Raw genomic sequence first — 18,838 nt, 5'->3', positions numbered from 1 at the left:
AGTCTACAATTGCACCATGTTCAACCTGCAGATCGATGTGCTTCACAGAGTGGAGTCTGACATTCACAACGGTCATGCAACGGTACCCTGGACTGAACAGGCAGATAAATAGGTCCTCTGTTAAATTACAACATTTCTCGAAGGAATATCGGAAGAAAAAAAAATCTATATAACATAAAAAAACAAAATGGGTGCATCTTTAAGGATGCAACATGTCATGTATGATGACAGACACAACAATCACCATCATCTGACAATACAAGGGTGGAGAGTGTGTGTGTGTGTGTGTGTGTGCATGCGTCATCATCTGAACAGCAAAGGAGAGAAAGAGTAGGGATGGAACCTGGATCAAATCACATTGTATTTGTCCCATGTGCCTGAATACAACAGGTGAGAGGTATCTTACAGTGAAATCCTTACATACAAACCCTTAACCAACAATGCAGAATTTTTCAACAGTAAGTAGATATTTGCAAAAATATATATATAAAACATAAAATGTACACTTATATACATGGTGTTACGGTACAGAGTCAATGTAGAGTCAATATACAGGGGGTACCGGTGCAGAGTCAATGTGGAGGCTATATACATGGTGTTACGGTACAGAGTCAATGTGGAGGCTATATACAGGTGGTACCGGTACAGAGTCAATGTGGAGGCTATATACAGGTGGTACCAGTACAGAGTCAATGTGGAGGCTATATACAGGTGGTACCAGTACAGAGTCAATGTGGAGGCTATATACAGGGTGTTACGGTACAGAGTCAATGTGGAGGCTATATACAGGGTGTACCGGTACAGACTCAATGTGGAGGCTTTATACAGGGTATTACGGTACAGAGTCAATGTGGAGGCTATATACAGGGGGTACCGGTGCAGAGTCAATGTGGGGGCTGTATACAGGGTGTTACGGTACAGAGTCAATGTGGAGGCTATATACAGGGTGTTACGGTACAGAGTCAATGTGGAGGCTATATACAGGGTGTTACGGTACAGAGTCAATGTGGAGGCTATATACGGGGTGTTACGGTACAGAGTCAATGTGGAGGCTATATACAGGGGGGTACTGGTACAGAGTCAATGTGGAGGCCATATACAGGGGGTACCGGTACAGAGTCAATGTGGAGGCTATATACAGGGGGTACTGGCACAGAGTCTATGTGGAGGCTATATACAGGGGGTACCGGTGCAGAGTCAATGTGGAGGCTATATACAGGGGGTACCCGTACAGAGTCAATGTGGAGGCTATATACAGGGGGTACTGGTACAGAGTCAATGTGGAGGCTATATACAGGGGGTACCGGTACAGAGTCAATGTGGAGGCTATATACGGGGTGTTACGGTACAGACTCAATGTGGAGGCTATATACAGGGGGGTACCGGTACAGAGTCAATGTGGAGGCTATATACAGGGGGTACTGGCACAGAGTCAATGTGGAGGCTACATACAGGGGGTACCGGTACAGAGTCAATGTGGAGGCTATATACAGGGGGTACTGGCACAGAGTCAATGTGGAGGCTATATACAGGGGGTACCGGTGCAGAGTCAATGTGGGGGCTATATACAGGGGGTACCGGTACAGAGTCAATGTGGAGGCTATATACAGGGTGTTACGGTACAGAGTCAATGTGGATGCTATATACAGGGGGTACCGGTACAGAGTCAATGTGGAGGCTATATACGGGGTGTTACGGTACAGACTCAATGTGGAGGCTATATACAGGGGGGTACCGGTACAGAGTCAATGTGGAGGCTATATACAGGGGGTACTGGCACAGAGTCAATGTGGAGGCTATATACAGGGGGTACCGGTGCAGAGTCAATGTGGGGGCTACATACAGGGGGTACTGGCACAGAGTCAATGTGGAGGCTATATACAGGGGTTACCGGTGCAGAGTCAATGTGGGGGCTATATACAGGGTGTTACGGTACAGAGTCAATGTGGAGGCTATATACGGGGTGTTACGGTACAGAGTCAATGTGGAGGCTATATACAGGGGATACTGGTACAGAGTCAATGTGGAGGATATATACAGGGGGTACCGGTACAGAGTCAATGTGGAGGCTATATACAGGGGGTACTGGTACAGAGTCAATGTGGAAGCTATATACAGGGTGTTACGGTACAGAGTCAATGTGGAGGCTATATACAGGGGGTACCGGTACAGAGTCAATGTGGAGGCTACGTACAGGGGGTACCGGTACAGAGTCAATGTGGAGGCTATATACAGGGGGTACTGGCACAGAGTCAATGTGGAGGCTATATACAGGGGGTACCGGTGCATAGTCAATGTGGGGGCTATATACAGGGGGTACCGGTACAGAGTCAATGTGGAGGCTATATACAGGGTGTTACTGTACAGAGTCAATGTGGATGCTATATACAGGGGGTACCGGTACAGAGTCAATGTGGAGGCTATATACAGGGTGTTATGGTACAGAGTCAATGTGGATGCTATATACAGGGGGTACCGGCACAGAGTCAATGTGGAGGCTATATACAGAGGGTACCGGTACAGAGTCAATGTGGAGGCTATATACAGGGGGTACCGACACAGAGTCAATGTGGAGGCTATATACAGGGTGTTATGGTACAGAGTCAATGTGGATGCTATATACAGGGGGTACCGGCACAGAGTCAATGTAGAGGCTATATACAGAGGGTACCGGTACAGAGTCAATGTGGAGGCTATATACAGGGGTACCGGTACAGAGTCAATGTGGAGGCTATATACAGGAGGTACCGGTACAGAGTCAATGTGGAGGCTATATACAGGGGGTACCGACACAGAGTCAATGTGGAGGCTATATACATATATATACATTACTGAGTCAATGTGTACAGGTCAGTCGAGGTCATTGAGATAATATGTATATGTAGGTAGGGGTAAAGTAACTATTCATAGATAATAAACAGCAAGTAGCAGCAGTGTAAAACCAAATGGGAAGGGGGGGGGGGGGTCAATGAAAATAGTCCGGTGGCCATTTGATTAGATGTTCATCAGTCTTATGGCTTGGGGGTAGAAGCTGTTTAGAAGCCTCTTGGACCTAGACTTGGTGCTCCGGTACCGGCTGCCGTGCAGTAGCAGAGAGAATAGTCTATGACAAGGGTGGCTGGAGTCTCTGACAATTTTTAAGGCCTTCCTCTGGCACCGCCTGGTATAGGCAGTTGCCATAACAGGCAGTGTTGCAGCTGTGATCACACAGTCGTCCGGAATAGCTGGTGCACTCATGCATGGTTCAGTGTTGCTTGTCTTGAAGCTAGCATTGAAGGCATTTAGCTCGTCTGGTTGCCTCGCGTCACTGGACAGCTCGCGGCTAGGTTTCTCTTTGTAATCCGTAATAGTTTGCAAGATTCAATCTTAGTCCTGTATTGATGTTTTGACTGTTTGATTGTTCATCGGAGGGCATAGCGGAATTTCTTATAAGCCTCCAGGTTAGTGTCCCACTCCTTGAAAGCAGCAGCTCTAGCCTTTAGCTCAGTGCGGATGTTGCCTGTAATCCATGGCTTCTGGTTGAGTTATGTAAGTACGGTCCCTGTGGTCACGATGCTTCTCTTTGCCGAATGGAGAGCGAGGGATTGTTTTGTATGCCTCTCTGTGTGTGGAATAATGGTGGTCTAGAGTTGTTTTTCTTCTGGTTGATATGAGGCAAAACGGATTTAAGTTTTCTTGCATTAAAGTCTCCAGCCACTAGGAGCGCCGCCTCTGGGTGAGCATTTCTTATTTGCTTATGACCCTATACAGTTCATTGAGTCTGGTCTTAGTGCCAGCATCGGTTTGTGGTGGTAAATAGACAGCCAAGACAAATAGAGAGGAAACTCTCTTGGTAAATAGTGTGGTCTACAGCTTATCATGAGGTACTCTAACTCAGGCGATGCAAAACCTTGAGACTTCCTTAATATTAGAGATTGCGCACCAGCTGTTGTTAATATGAGACATAGACCGCCACCCTTTGTCTTACCGGAGGCAGCTGTTCTGTCTTGCCGATGGTGCCAGGTTTCCTCCAGATGTGACGCTTGGCATTCAGGCCAAACAGTTCAATCTTGGTTTCATCAGACCAGAGAATCTTGTTTCTCATGGTCTGAGAGTCTTTAGGTGTCATTTGGCAAACTCCAAGTGGGCTGTCATGTGCCTTTTACTGAGGAGAGGCTTCCGTCTGGCCATTCTACCATAAAGGCCTGAGTGCTGCAGAGATGGTTGTCCTTCTGGAAGGTTCTCCCATCTCCACAGAGTAACTCTGGAGCTCTGTCAGAGTGACCATCGGGTTCTTGGTCACCTCCCTGACCAAGGCCCTTCTTCCTCGATTGCTCAGTTTTGCCTGGCGGCTGCTCAAGGAAGAGTGTTGGTTGTTCCAAACTTCTTCCATTTAAGAATGATGGAGTCCACTGTGTTCTTGGGGACCTTCAATACCTCGACACAATCCTGTCTCTGAGCTCTACGGACAATTACTTTGACCTCATGGCTTGGTTTTTGCTCTGACATGCACTGTCAACTGTGGGACTTTATATAGACAGGTGTGTGCCTTTCCAAATCATGTTCAATCAATATAATTTACCACAGGTGGACTCCAAGTTGTAAAAACATCTCAAGGATGATCAATGGAAACAGGATGCACCTGAGATCAATATCAAGTCTCATAGCAAACGGTCTGAATACTTATGTAAATAAGGAATTTCTGTTTATTTTTATTTTTAATTAATCTGTAAAAATGTCTAAAAACCTTTGTTTACTTCGTCATTATGTGGTATTGTGATGTCATTATGTGGTATTGTGATGTCATTATGGGGTATTGTGATGTCATTATGGGGCGGCAGGGTAGCCTAGTGGTTAGAGTGTTGGACTAGTAACCGGAAAGTTGTAAGTTCAAACCCCCGAGCTGACAAGGTACAAATCTGTCGTTCTGCCCCTGAACAGGCAGTTAACCCACTGTTCCTAGGCCGTCATTGAAAATAAGAATTTGTTCTTAACTGACTTGCCTAGTTAAATAAAGGTAAAATAAAAAAAATAAAAAAATAAAAATTATGTGGTATTGTGATGTCATTATGGGGTATTGTGATGTCATTATGTGGTATTGTCAAAAATCAATTTTTATTTGTCACATACACATGGTTAGCAGATGTTAATGCGAGTGTAGCATCTGCTAACCATGTGTATGTGACAAATAAAATTAGATTTTTGACAATACCACATAATGACATCACAATACCATTGTGTGTAGATTGCTGAGAAAAAAATACATTTTGAATTAATTTTAGAATGAGGATGTAACGTAACAAAATGTGGAAAAAGTCAAGGGGTCTGAGTACTTTCCTGAAGGCACTGTGTGTGTGTGTCCATGCAGTGTCCATGTGTTTGTGTGATGTGTGTGTGTTCCAAGGTTGTGAGGCTTGGTGATTGACAGGTCTACTGATCAATGGTATTGATGGGATTCAGGCCTTGTGTTTTCTGCCTCCTCCTGGTAGGGTAATTACAAGACTTTAACATCCTGCTCACTCATCCCGCCTCTGGTGAGTGTATGAGACTGTGAGTGTGTATGAGACTGTGTGTATGAGACTGTGTGTGTGTATGAGACTGTGTGAGTGTGTGAGACTGTGTGAGTGTGTGAGACTGTGTGAGTGTATGAGACTGTGTGTGTATGAGACTGTGTGTGTATGAGACTGTGAGTGTATGAGACTGTGTGTGTATGAGACTGTGAGTGTATAAGACTGTGTGTGTATGAGACTGTGTGGGTGTATGAGACTGTGTGAGTGTATGAGACTGTGTGAGTGTATGAGACTGTGTGAGTGTATGAGACTGTGTGAGTGTATGAGACTGTGTGTGTGTATGAGACTGTGAGTGTATGAGACTGTGTGTGTGTATGAGACTGTGTGTGTATGAGACTGTGTGTGTGTATGAGACTGTGTGTGTGAGTGTATGAGACTGTGAGTTTATGAGACTGTGTGAGTGTATGAGACTGTGTGTGTATGAGACTGTGTGTGTATGCGACTGAGTGTATGAGACTGAGTGTATGAGACTGTGTGTGTATGAGACTGTGTGTGTGTATGAGACTGTGTGTGTATGAGACTGTGTGTGTATGAGACTGAGTGTATGAGACTGTGAGTGTATGAGACTGTGAGTGTGTGTATGAGACTGTGTGTGTGTATGAGACTGTGTGTGTGTATGAGACTGTGAGTGTATGAGATTGTGAGAGTATGAGACTGTGTGAGTGTATGAGACTGTGAGTGTATTGGACTGTGAGTGTATGAGACTGTGTGTGTATGAGACTGTGTGTGTGTATGAGACTGTGTGTCTGTATGAGAGTGTGTGAGTGTATGAGACTGTGTGAGTGTATGATACTGTGAGTGTATGAGACTGTGTGAGTGTATGAGACTATGTGTGTGTATGAGACTGTGTGTGTATGAGACTGAGTGTATGAGACTGTGAGTGTATGAGACTGTGAGTGTATGAGACTGTGAGTGTATGAGACTGTGTGTGTGTGTATGAGTCTGTGTGTGTATGAGACTGTATGTGTGTATGAGACTGTGTGAGTGTATGAGACTGTGTGAGTGTATGAGACTGTGTGAGTGTATGAGACTGTGTGTGTGTGTTTGAGACTGTGTGTGTGTATGAGACTGTGTGTGTGTATGAGACTGTGTATGTATGAGACTGTGTGTGTATGAGAATGTGTGAGTGTATGAGACTGTGTGAGTGTATGAGACTGTGTGAGTGTATGAGACTGTGAGTGTATGAGACTGTGTGTGTATGAGACTGTGTGAGTGTATGAGACTGTGTGAGTGTATGAGACTGTGTGAGTGTATGAGACTGTGTGAGTGTATGAGACTGTGTGTGTATGAGACTGTGTGAGTGTATGCGTTAGGTTTGTTCGATTGAGAAGTTTGTGTGTTTGAGAAAGAGGTGTGTGTGTGTCTATATGTGTGCAACGCATGTGTACTATATTTGTGTGTGTATGTGTGTGTGTGTGTATGTTTGTATGTTTGATTGATTGAGAAAGAGCTGTGTGTGTGTGCATGCATGTGTGCGTTCATGGAAGTGTGTGTGTTCATGGAAATGTGTGTGTGTGTGTGTGTGTGTGTGTGTGTGTGTTCATGGAAGTGTGTGTGTTCATGGAAGCGTGTGTGTGTGTGTGTGTGTGTTCATGGAAGTGTGTGTGTGTGTGTTCATGGAAGTGTGTGTGTGTGTGTGTACTTGTGATGTACATTTTATCCGACGATTTCATAATTCTAACACCAACGTGTCTGTGTGTTCAATCCAAACTCTGACAAACAAAATGGAAAACTTCAGCAACATTGAACCAACTGTATAAATGAAAAGTAAAGTTCTACTGAAAGCTGTGTTTTTTTGTTGTTGTTTGTCATAACCGTCAATGTGGCTTCGTTACATAACATGACACGTTAAATTGGACCTTGAGCTGAATAGGATCATCGGTTGACTAGATGTCTGAGTCGGAGTATTGTAAAAGGTTTGTGAGTGGGCTGACTGTGTTATTCTTCATCATTTCAATGGTATTGTGTGAATGAGATGCTAATTAGATGTCCTCTGTAACTCAGTTGGTCGAGCATGGCTCTTGCGACGACAGGACAGTGGCATTGCTTTGGCGTCTGCTGAATAGCATGTTACATTATTATATATTATGTCTTCGGGACACATTGGGGCTATATTCAGGACATTTTGCTTGGCTAGCTGCTAGCTTTTAAATTTTATATTTTTTCTCCCAAAGGCCAACCTGGCACAGTTAGCCACGACGCTGGCGCAGACCAGCTGAGCGGAACGTTACACCCGGTAACAAAATCCGTATCAGCCAATTGAAATCGTTAACGCAGTGTGGACGTGATCCCAAACAATTTCTCACTAAAGAATCCTTAACAGAAGTCTGTTTACGATAGTCAAATTAACGACATAACGTGGAACAATGGGTCTGGACAATTAGCTCACAGTGTGAGGTGCCTACTTCCAGACATCTGTTACCAGTTGCGGTGAAATTGGAATCACCCGTTTTGGGTCGCCATTTTCTCTTTTGAATTGTGTGGCGTTACATTCAATGTGCTATTGTGTTGTAGAGGGAGAGTGCAGTCATCATCGCCATGAAAATTAATATTATGAATTCAAATCCTTGTTTACAAACACACTGCCAACAAAATATATTATGTCAATTAAATCATGTGTAAATGTAGGGCTACCATCATTCAATACGCAATACTATAAATATCTACTTTGTCACTTATGTTATTTGTCTTGAGGACCAGCATAGGAGCGATAAGCCCTCATGTGGGTTTGTTATCTGTCTTGAGGACCAGCATAGGAGCGATAAGCCCTCATGTGGGTTTGTTATCTGTCTTGAGGACCAGCATAGGAGCGATACGCCCCATGTGGGTTTGTTATCTGTCTTGAGGACCAGCATAGGAGCGATAAGCCCTCATGTGGGTTTGTTATCTGTCTTGAGGACCAGCATAGGAGCGATACGCCCCATGTGGGTTTGTTATCTGTCTTGAGGACCAGCATAGGAGCGATACGCCCTCATGTGGGTTTGTTATCTGTCTTGAGGACCAGCATAGGAGCGATACGCCCTCATGTGGGTTTGTTATCTGTCTTGAGGACCAGCATAGGAGCGATACGCCCTCATGTGGGTTTGTTATCTGTCTTGAGGACCAGCATAGGAGCGATACGCCCCATGTGGGTTTGTTATCTGTCTTGAGGACCAGCATAGGAGCGATACGCCCCATGTGGGTTTGTTATCTGTCTTGAGGACCAGCATAGGAGCGATACGCCCTCATGTGGGTTTGTTATCTGTCTTGAGGACCAGCATAGGAGCGATACGCCCCATGTGGGTTTGTTATCTGTCTTGAGGACCAGCATAGGAGCGATACGCCCTCATGTGGGTTTGTTATCTGTCTTGAGGACCAGCATAGGAGCGATACGCCCCATGTGGGTTTGTTATCTGTCTTGAGGACCAGCATAGGAGCGATACGCCCCATGTGGGTTTGTTATCTGTCTTGAGGACCAGCATAGGAGCGATACGCCCTCATGTGGGTTTGTTATCTGTCTTGAGGACCAGCATAGGAGCGATACGCCCCATGTGGGTTTGTTATCTGTCTTGAGGACCAGCATAGGAGCGATACGCCCTCATGTGGGTTTGTTATCTGTCTTGAGGACCAGCATAGGAGCGATACGCCCTCATGTGGGTTTGTTATCTGTCTTGAGGACCAGCATAGGAGCGATACGCCCCATGTGGGTTTGTTGTCTGTCTTGAGGACCAGCATAGGAGCGATACGCCCCATGTGGGTTTGTTATCTGTCTTGAGGACCAGCATAGGAGCGATACGCCCCATGTGGGTTTGTTATCTGTCTTGAGGACCAGCATAGGAGCGATACGCCCCATGTGGGTTTGTTATCTGTCTTGAGGACCAGCATAGGAGCGATACGCCCCATGTGGGTTTGTTGTCTGTCTTGAGGACCAGCATAGGAGCGATACGCCCCATGTGGGTTTGTTATCTGTCTTGAGGACCAGCATAGGAGCGATACGCCCCATGTGGGTTTGTTATCTGTCTTGAGGACCAGCATAGGAGCGATACGCCCTCATGTGGGTTTGTTATCTGTCTTGAGGACCAGCATAGGAGCGATACGCCCTCATGTGGGTTTGTTATCTGTCTTGAGGACCAGCATAGGAGCGATACGCCCTCATGTGGGTTTGTTATCTGTCTTGAGGACCAGCATAGGAGCGATACGCCCCATGTGGGTTTGTTATCTGTCTTGAGGACCAGCATAGGAGCGATACGCCCCATGTGGGTTTGTTATCTGTCTTGAGGACCAGCACAGGAGCGATACGCCCCATGTGGGTTTGTTATTTGATACGCATCATCAGTCTATAACGAACGCATCATCAGTCTATAACGTCCTCCAGTCAGGGGCGGAATGCCTGGCCCCAAATGCCTGGCCCCAGTGTGTCTGGTCCCAGTCCGCCCCTGGCCCCAGTGTGTCTGGTCCCAGTCCGCCCCTGGCCCCAGTGTGTCTGGTCCCAGTCCGCCCCTGGCCCCAGTGTGTCTGGTCCCAGTCCGTCCCTGGCCCCAGTGTGTCTGGTTCCAGTCCGTCCCTGGCCCCAGTGTGTCTGGTCCCAGTCCGCCCCTGGCCCCAGTGTGTCTGGTCCCAGTCCGCCCCTGGCCCCAGTGTGTCTGGTCCCAGTCCGTCCCTGGCTCCAGCCAGTGTGTGTGTGTGTGTGTGTGTGTGTGTGTGTTCTTGTATGTGTGAGTACACTCCTGCGTGCACGCTATCCGGTGCTATACTCACCCAGTACAGTAAGGTAGGCCTTGGCGGTCTTCACAGGCATGGTGAATAGAGAACAGGTGTACATCCCCTCGTCAGCCAGTGTCACCTCACTGATACTAATGGTCAGCTCCGACCACGACGCTCGGACCAGCTCGATACGGTTATCTCTCAAAGCTAGAGGAGGGGAGAGAGAGAGAGAGAGAGACAGAGAGAGAGACAGAGAGAGAGAGAGAGATAGAGAGAGAGATAGAGAGACAGAGAGAGAGAGACAGAGATAGAGAGAATAGCTAATTTACTAATGGATTTTATCTCTAACAATAACAATGATAACATCTTATTTCATCACACACAATATGTCAACAAAAGCAGCTAAATGCACTTAATACCACTATCCCTGGGCAGTACAGGAAGGGAGAGAGACAGGGGAGAGCAAGAGAGAGAGAGACAGAGAGAGAGAGAGACAGAGAGAGACAGAGACAGATACAGAAAGAGAGAGAGAGAGGGGAGAGAGAGAGACAGAGAGAGAGAGAGAGGGGAGAGCAAGAGAGAGAGACAGAGAGAGGGGAGAGCAAGACAGAGAGAGAGAGAGAGAGAGAGAGAGAGAGATAGAAAGAGAGAGCGAGAGAGACAGCGAGAGAGAGAGAGAGAGAGAGAGAGAGAGAGAGAGAGAAAGACACAGAGAGAGAGGGGAGAGCAAGAGAGAGAGAGAGAGAGAGAGAGAGAGAGACAGAGAGAGAGAGACAGAGAAAGGGGAGAGCGAGTTAGAGAGAGACAGAGAGAAAAAAGAGAGAGAGGGAGAGAGAGAGAGAGAGAGAGAGAGAGACTTCCAACTGTGAACATACAATGGTTGGGGTTGATTCCAATTTATTTTCATATTCCAAAATTAAATTATAGAATGCAAGCAGGAAATGGAGAATTTGACTTCGAATTGATTTGGAATTGCAGCAATCTTAACAAAAAAAAGGTAATTGATTTGAAATTTAGACTGTCTGAATTGACATTTTAAAATAAAAACATCCATGGAATGGAATTGGAATTTAGATTGTCTGAATTGGACTTCAATCTGAATTGGAAAATAAAAACATTCTTGGAATGGAATTGGAATGGAATTGGAATGGAATTGGAATGGAATTGGAATGGTATTGGAATGGAATTGGAATGGAATTGGAATGGAATTGGAATGGTATTAGAATGGAATTAGAATGGAATTGGAATGGAATTAGAATGGAATTGGAATGGAATTAGAGTGGAATTAGAATGGAATTGGAATGGAATTAGAATGGAATTGGAATGGTATTAGAATGGAATTAGAATGGAATTGGAATGGAATTAGAAAGGAATTGGAATGGAATTGGAGTGGAATTAGAATGGAATTGGAATGGAATTAGAATGGAATTGGAATGGAATTGGAATGGAATTAGAATGGAATTGGAATGGAATTGGAATGGAATTAGAATGGAATTGGAATGGAATTAGAATGGAATTGGAATGGAATTAGAATGGAATTAGAATGGAATTGGAATGGAATTAGAATGGTATTAGAATGGAATTAGAATGGAATTGGAATGGAATTAGAATGGAATTGGAATGGAATTAGAATGGTATTAGAATGGAATTAGAATGGAATTGGAATGGAATTAGAATGGAATTGGAATGGAATTAGAATGGTATTGGAGTGGAATTAGAATGGAATTGGAATGGAATTAGAATGGAATTGGAATGGAATTGGAATGGAATTAGAATGGAATTGGAATGGAATTAGAATGGAATTGGAATGGAATTGGAATGGAATTAGAATGGTATTAGAATGGAATTGGAATGGAATTGGAATGGAATTAGAATGGTATTAGAATGGAATTAGAATGGAATTGGAATGGAATTAGAATGGAATTGGAATGGAATTGGAATGGAATTAGAATGGAATTGGAATGGAATTGGAATGGAATTAGAATGGAATTGGAATGGTATTAGAATGGAATTAGAATGGAATTGGAATGGTATTAGAATGGAATTAGAATGGAATTGGAATGGTATTAGAATGGAATTAGAATGGAATTGGAATGGAATTAGAATGGAATTAGAATGGAATTAGAATGGAATTAGAATGGAATTGGAATGGAATTAGAATGGAATTGGAATGGAATTAGAATGGAATTGGAATGGAATTGGAATGGAATTAGAATGGAATTGGAATGGAATTGGAATGGAATTGGAATGGAATTAGAATGGAATTAGAATGGTATTAGAATGGAATTGGAATGGAATTAGAATGGAATTAGAATGGAATTGGAATGGAATTAGAATGGAATTGGAATGGTATTAGAATGGAATTGGAATGGAATTAGAATGGAATTAGAATGGTATTAGAATGGAATTAGAATGGAATTGGAATGGTATTAGAATGGAATTGGAATGGAATTGGAATGGAATTAGAATGGAATTAGAATGGAATTAGAATGGAATTAGAATGGTATTAGAATGGAATTAGAATGGAATTGGAATGGTATTAGAATGGAATTGGAATGGAATTAGAATGGAATTGGAATGGAATTAGAATGGAATTAGAATGGAATTAGAATGGAATTGGAATGGTATTAGAATGGAATTGGAATGGAATTGGAATGGAATTGGAATGGAATTAGAATGGAATTAGAATGGAATTAGAATGGAATTGGAATGGAATTGGAATGGAATTGGAATGGAATTGGAATGGAATTGGAATGGAATTAGAATGGAATTAGAATGGAATTAGAATGGAATTAGAATGGAATTGGAATGGAATTAGAATGGTATTAGAATGGAATTAGAATGGAATTAGAATGGAATTGGAATGGAATTAGAATGGAATTAGAATGGAATTAGAATGGAATTAGAATGGAATTAGAATGGAATTAGAATGGAATTAGAATGGAATTAGAATGGAATTGGAATGGAATTGGAATGGAATTAGAATGGAATTAGAATGGAATTAGAATGGAATTAGAATGGAATTGGAATGGAATTGGAATGGAATTAGAATGGAATTAGAATGGAATTAGAATGGAATTAGAATGGAATTGGAATGGAATTAGAATGGAATTAGAATGGAATTAGAATGGAATTGGAATGGAATTGGAATATAATTCTACCACATAAATTCATTTAGCAGATGCTTTTATCCAAAGCGACTTGAAGTCATTCATGCATAAGCTTTTTCACGTAAGGGTGGATTGTTTATCTTTAGCCTTGGAAAATATGTAAAGTGGTGTCAGAGCTGATTAACATATTTCCCAGCATGCTGTTTTGTAGTACATTTAGTGTTGTTCATATTATGCAGCACATCATATTTTTGTACATCGTTTTGGATAATGAAATATAACATTTTTATTTCTATGAATTATTTTCTAAATCTGTGTTTCTATTTCAGTGTTTTTGGTTGAACATAGATTTTTATTCATACTATAATAAATAACATACACGTAAAAAAAAACGACTCTAATCTGTTCACGGTTGGATTTATTTACAGTCATTATTTAGATGGTGGAGCCTGTTCATGTGATTTAGGTTGTCTTGTCAACTTCCTGCTCCCAACCTGGCTATCAGTCTGAATGCAAACGGTGGGCGATCAACTATTCAAAATGTTACAAAGCTACCATTTTGGATAAACCCACCCTGAAGGTCGTCATAACTTGACAAAATGGAAGAGGTGAGAAGGTCAAAGACACCATTTTGGATAGATTTCAGTGGGAATTAGAACCCACCCTGAAGGTCGTCATAACTTGACAAAATGGAAGAGGTGAGAAGGTCAAAGACACCATTTTGGATAGATTTCAGTGGGAATTAGAACCCACCCTGAAGGTCGTCATAACTTGACAAAATGGAAGAGGTGAGAAGGTCAAAGACACCATTTTGGATAGATTTCAGTGGGAATTAGAACCCACCCTGAAGGTCGTCATAACTTGACAAAATGGAAGAGGTGAGAAGGTCAAAGACACCATTTTGGATAGATTTCAGTGGGAATTAGAACCCACCCTGAAGGTCGTCATAACTTGACAAAATGGAAGAGGTGAGAAGGTCAAAGACACCATTTTGGATAGATTTCAGTGGGAATTAGAACCCACCCTGAAGGTCGTCATAACTTGACAAAATGGAAGAGGTGAGAAGGTCAAAGACACCATTTTGGATAGATTTCAGTGGGAATTAGAACCCACCCTGAAAGTCGTCATAACTTGACAAAATGGAAGAGGTGAGAAGGTCAAAGACACCATTTTGGATAGATTTCAGTGGGAATTATAACCCACCCTGAAGGTCGTCATAACTTGACAAAATGGAAGAGGTGAGAAGGTCAAAGACACCATTTTGGATAGATTTCAGTGGGAATTAGAACCCACCCTGAAGGTCGTCATAACTTGACAAAATGGAAGAGGTGAGAAGGTCAAAGACATCATGCCGCTGGGACAGGAAGTTAACAGGCAATGAAAGATGAACCTTGTTGTATTTGTAGCAATTCGTAGAAGCTAAACATGCAAGTGAATGCAATGATGCAAATGACTAAGTCTCTGTCACTAGTACACACAGTCATGGGTGGTAATTCTAACGTTCACTCTAAAGGCACACTGGGATATATGCTAATGTCAGCAAATATTTGCAAATATCCCACGATTGCCTTTATTGAACGTTAGAATTACCACCGATGACTGTGTTCGCTAGTGACAAAGACCTGGTTGTTGCATCAATCCTGTAGTCGTCACCAAGTGAGAGGATACGTGAATATTTCATCCTTGTAATTTAACCCTTTGTGACGACACATTAAAATATCATCAGACTATTACCTCAACAGCCTAGTTTCACCCTGAAACTCCTGGTTTGCAGGCCATATCAAGCAATCCATATGATTATTATGGGTTGTAAAAGTGACATCCAACAATTTGAAGTTTGAATCACTCACAACCTGCATTTAGAATGACTGCCAAGGTTAGAGAAATTATACATTGGGGATTCCCTACACCATGTAAACTAGAACAACCATCTCAGTAATGGGTTGAATAAATCCAACTACAAACAGATTATTTGGGGGGAGGGGAGATTTTTTGGGGGTTGTTCTTATGCTAAACATAAATAATTATCAGCCTAGTTTGACCCTGAAACAACTGGTTTGCAGACCACATCAAGCAAGTCACATTATTCAATTTAGAATGAGAGCCAAGGTAGGATTATCGGACAGAAAAATTATTCCCTAAACCATCTAAACTGGAACAACCATCTCAGTAATGGGTTGAATAAATCCAAGATTGATTTTGGTTTTTTTTGGAGGTTAAAAAAATGTATGTTATTTATTATTTTATGTTATTTATAGCATAGTTTATGTGTCGGGGGGCTAGGGTCAGTCTGTTATATCTGGAGTACTTCTCCTGTCTTATCTGGTGTCCTGTGTGAATGTAAGTATGCTCTCTCTAGTTCTCTCTCCCTCTCGGAGGACCTGAGCCCTAGGACCATGCCTCAGGACTACCTGACCTGATGACTCATCTGTTCTGCCTGCGGCTATGGAGCCCTGACCTGTTCACCGGACGTGCTATCTGTCCCAGACCTGCTGTTTTGGACTATCTCTCTACCGCACCTGCTGTCTCTAACTCAGAACAAGAAAAGCCAACTGACATTTACTCCTGAGGTGCTGACCTGTTTTACCTTCTACAACCACTGTGATTATTATTTGACCCTGCTGGTCATCTATGAACATTTGAACATCTTGGCCATGTTCTGTTATAATCTCCACCCGGCACAGCCAGAAGAGGACTGGCCACCCCTCGGAGCCTGGTTTCTTCCTAGGTTCTGGCCTTTCTAGGGAGTTTTTCCTAGCCACCGTGCTTCTACACCTGCATTGCTTGCTGTTTGGGGTTTTAGGCTGGGTTTCTGTACAGCACTTTGAGATATCAGCTGATGTAAGAAGGGCTTTATAAATACATTTGATTGATTGATTGATATGATCTGATCAATCAATTAATCAAATCAATCAACGTGCATACAAAAACACAGATATAGACACACACAATTCTAGAAATCAACCTGCAATAAAGCATGCTGGGAAATATGATAATGAGGGGCGTGGTTTTGGGTGTTTGCATTGTTTTACTCTACACAGAATAAAATGACACAATCACACTCAAGTTATTAAAGGTCCCAAACAGTCAAAATCATTTGGATGAAACCAAAACCAAGTAGGACAACCAAAGTATGAAAAATGACTGTTGCTTCTATATTGATAAAGATTGGTCATCAAATGACTGGTCCCCTCCCCCCATGTCAAACACCATCGAATACAGGAGGAGGGATGGAGGCGGGATTATTAAGGGCTTTTTTTTTTGTTTCATACACCAATGGTAACGTCTTATTCTCTTACCTAATTTAAATAAGTACCGCCTCGTAACCAACATCACAGAGGGGGCGTGGTTTAGTAATCATTTTTTAGAACAAGGCTGTAACATAACAATGTGGAAAAAGTCAAGGGGTCTGAATATCAATCAATATATATGCAAAAAATGTACATGTAGAATGAATAGACTGATCCTGCATTTTATCCATCTCCCTGACAAGCCTTATTTAATCACAGCAAGGTTACTGAGCTTCTTATCCCATCAGTGTCCATCATTATACCTGAGACATCACAGGAGTCAGCACAGGGTGTGTGTGTGTCTCAGTTAAGAGCTAGTTATGACACACACACACACACACACACACACACACACACACACACACACACACACACACACACACACACACACCTTCATCTCGCAGTGCATAGTCATTATAAAGGCTGTGTGTGTGTGTGTGTGTGTGTGTGTGTGTGTGTGTGTGTGTGTGTGTGTGTGTGTGTTGATGCTGTAGAAGTGATTGGTGAACGGAAGGTCGGCAGGGGTCAGTGAGAGGTGAGGTCACTGCTCCCATGTAGACACCGCAGTCACGCACAGAGCTTAAGGAAGGAAGGGAGTGAGAGAGAAGGGTAATTTACTGTAGAGAGATAGTCTGAGGGAGAGACCAGGTCTGAGAGCTTGAAAGAGAGAGAGAAGGGTCATTTACTGTAGAGAGATAGTCTGAGAGGGAGAGAGAGAGAAGGGTAATTTACTGTAGAGAGAGTCTGAGGGAGAGACCAGGTCTGAGAGCGTGAAAGAGAGAGAGAAGGGTTATTTACTGTAGAGAGATAGTCTGAGGGAGAGAGAGAAGGGTCATTTACTGTAGAGAGATAGTCTGAGGGAGAGAGAGAGAAGGGTTATTTACTCTAGAGAGAGTCTGAGGGAGAGACCAGGTCTGAGAGCGTGAAAGAGAGAGAGAAGGGTCATTTACTGTAGAGATAGTGTGAGAGGGAGAGACCAGGTCTGAGAGCGTGAAGGAGAGAGAAGGGTCATTTGACCAGGTCTGAGAGCGTGAAAGAGAGAGAGACTGAGAGGGAGAGACCAGGTCTGAGAGCGTGAAAGAGAGAGAGACTGAGAGGGAGAGACCAGGTCTGAGAGCGTGAAAGAGAGAGAGAAGGGTCATTTACTGTAGAGAGATAGTCTGAGAGGGAGAGACCAGGTCTGAGAGCGTGAAAGAGAAAGAGACAGAGGGAGAGACCAGGTCTGAGAGCGTGAAAGAGAAAGAGACAGAGGGAGAGACCAGGTCTGAGAGCGTGAAAGTGAGAGAGACTATTTCTGGACGTTTGAAAAGGTTCTGAGAACGTTGATATATGTCTTCCTCTGCACTCACAAAATAATAATAGTAATGATGGCCCAACACTGGGAGCAAACTGGTGATCGGAGCGCGCTGCCTAAACCACTGCACCATCATAATGCTCTAGCAACCCACGAGAGTACTTGAATCTACTTGAATATACTTGATGCTACTTGGTTCTACTTTATAATACTTGATGATACACATCCACTGTTTTTCCTCTCCTCTTTTCAGTCTCTCCGTAAAGATAAATAGTCATCCATCCCTTCATCTCGCTGGCCTCTCAGTTCAATAGGAAAGAGCTGAGTCACACAGGTTCAGTCCCACATATCACCCTATTCACATCACTCTAATGTGTGTGTGTGTGTGTGTGTTGTGTATGTTTTTCTGTGTGTGTTTTTCTGTGTGTGTTTTTCTGTGTGGGGTGTGTGTGTGTGTGTGTGTGTGTGTGTGTGTGTGTTTGTGTGTATATATATATATATATATATATATATATATATATTCAGTCAGTTCTATTTTATCCCTTTAACAAGCTAAATTTTAACAACCCATTTTTAAATCAAATGAAGTATATTGATTTTGTTTGGCATATTTTATGATATCAATCAATCCATTTAGTAAAATGATCATGTGGTTTTCATTATAAGACTCATTCAAAGATGGCTGAAAACCAGGAAGTGAACGTGAGTAAAACTTGAACCTCATTCGACACACATTTATGGTAGTACTTGTGTATAAAATGTCAAATTACAAGTTTTGTAAAATGTTGTTGACCTCTAAAACATAATTTATAAATCATTAAAATACTAATAATGTTATTGTTTTACAATTTTAGGAACATTTGAAAAATATGTTTTACCAGGAGTTTGAGTTGCCCATTAAAGGAATTAAGT

General features: G+C 42.8%; 1 protein-coding gene across 4 annotated transcripts in view; it reads right to left on the bottom strand.

The window, feature by feature from the left end:
- Positions 1-18,838, bottom strand: part of LOC110510278 (cell adhesion molecule 2) — a 763,418-nt gene that overhangs the window by 162,713 nt on the left and 581,867 nt on the right. For all 4 annotated transcript variants that reach the window (XM_036967531.2, XM_036967528.2, XM_036967529.2 and 1 more), the window contains one exon: positions 10,287-10,439. In XM_036967531.2, the coding sequence (XP_036823426.1) occupies positions 10,287-10,439 (153 nt within the window). The remainder of the gene's footprint in view (positions 1-10,286; positions 10,440-18,838) is intronic.

This window comes from Oncorhynchus mykiss, chromosome 29 (assembly GCF_057628025.1).
Source record: "Oncorhynchus mykiss isolate SJ-2025 chromosome 29, ASM5762802v1, whole genome shotgun sequence".
In the NCBI taxonomy this organism is placed as follows: domain Eukaryota; kingdom Metazoa; phylum Chordata; class Actinopteri; order Salmoniformes; family Salmonidae; genus Oncorhynchus; species Oncorhynchus mykiss.
Note: the sequence above shows the minus strand (reverse complement) of the source record. Positions and strands in the feature narration are given on the sequence as shown.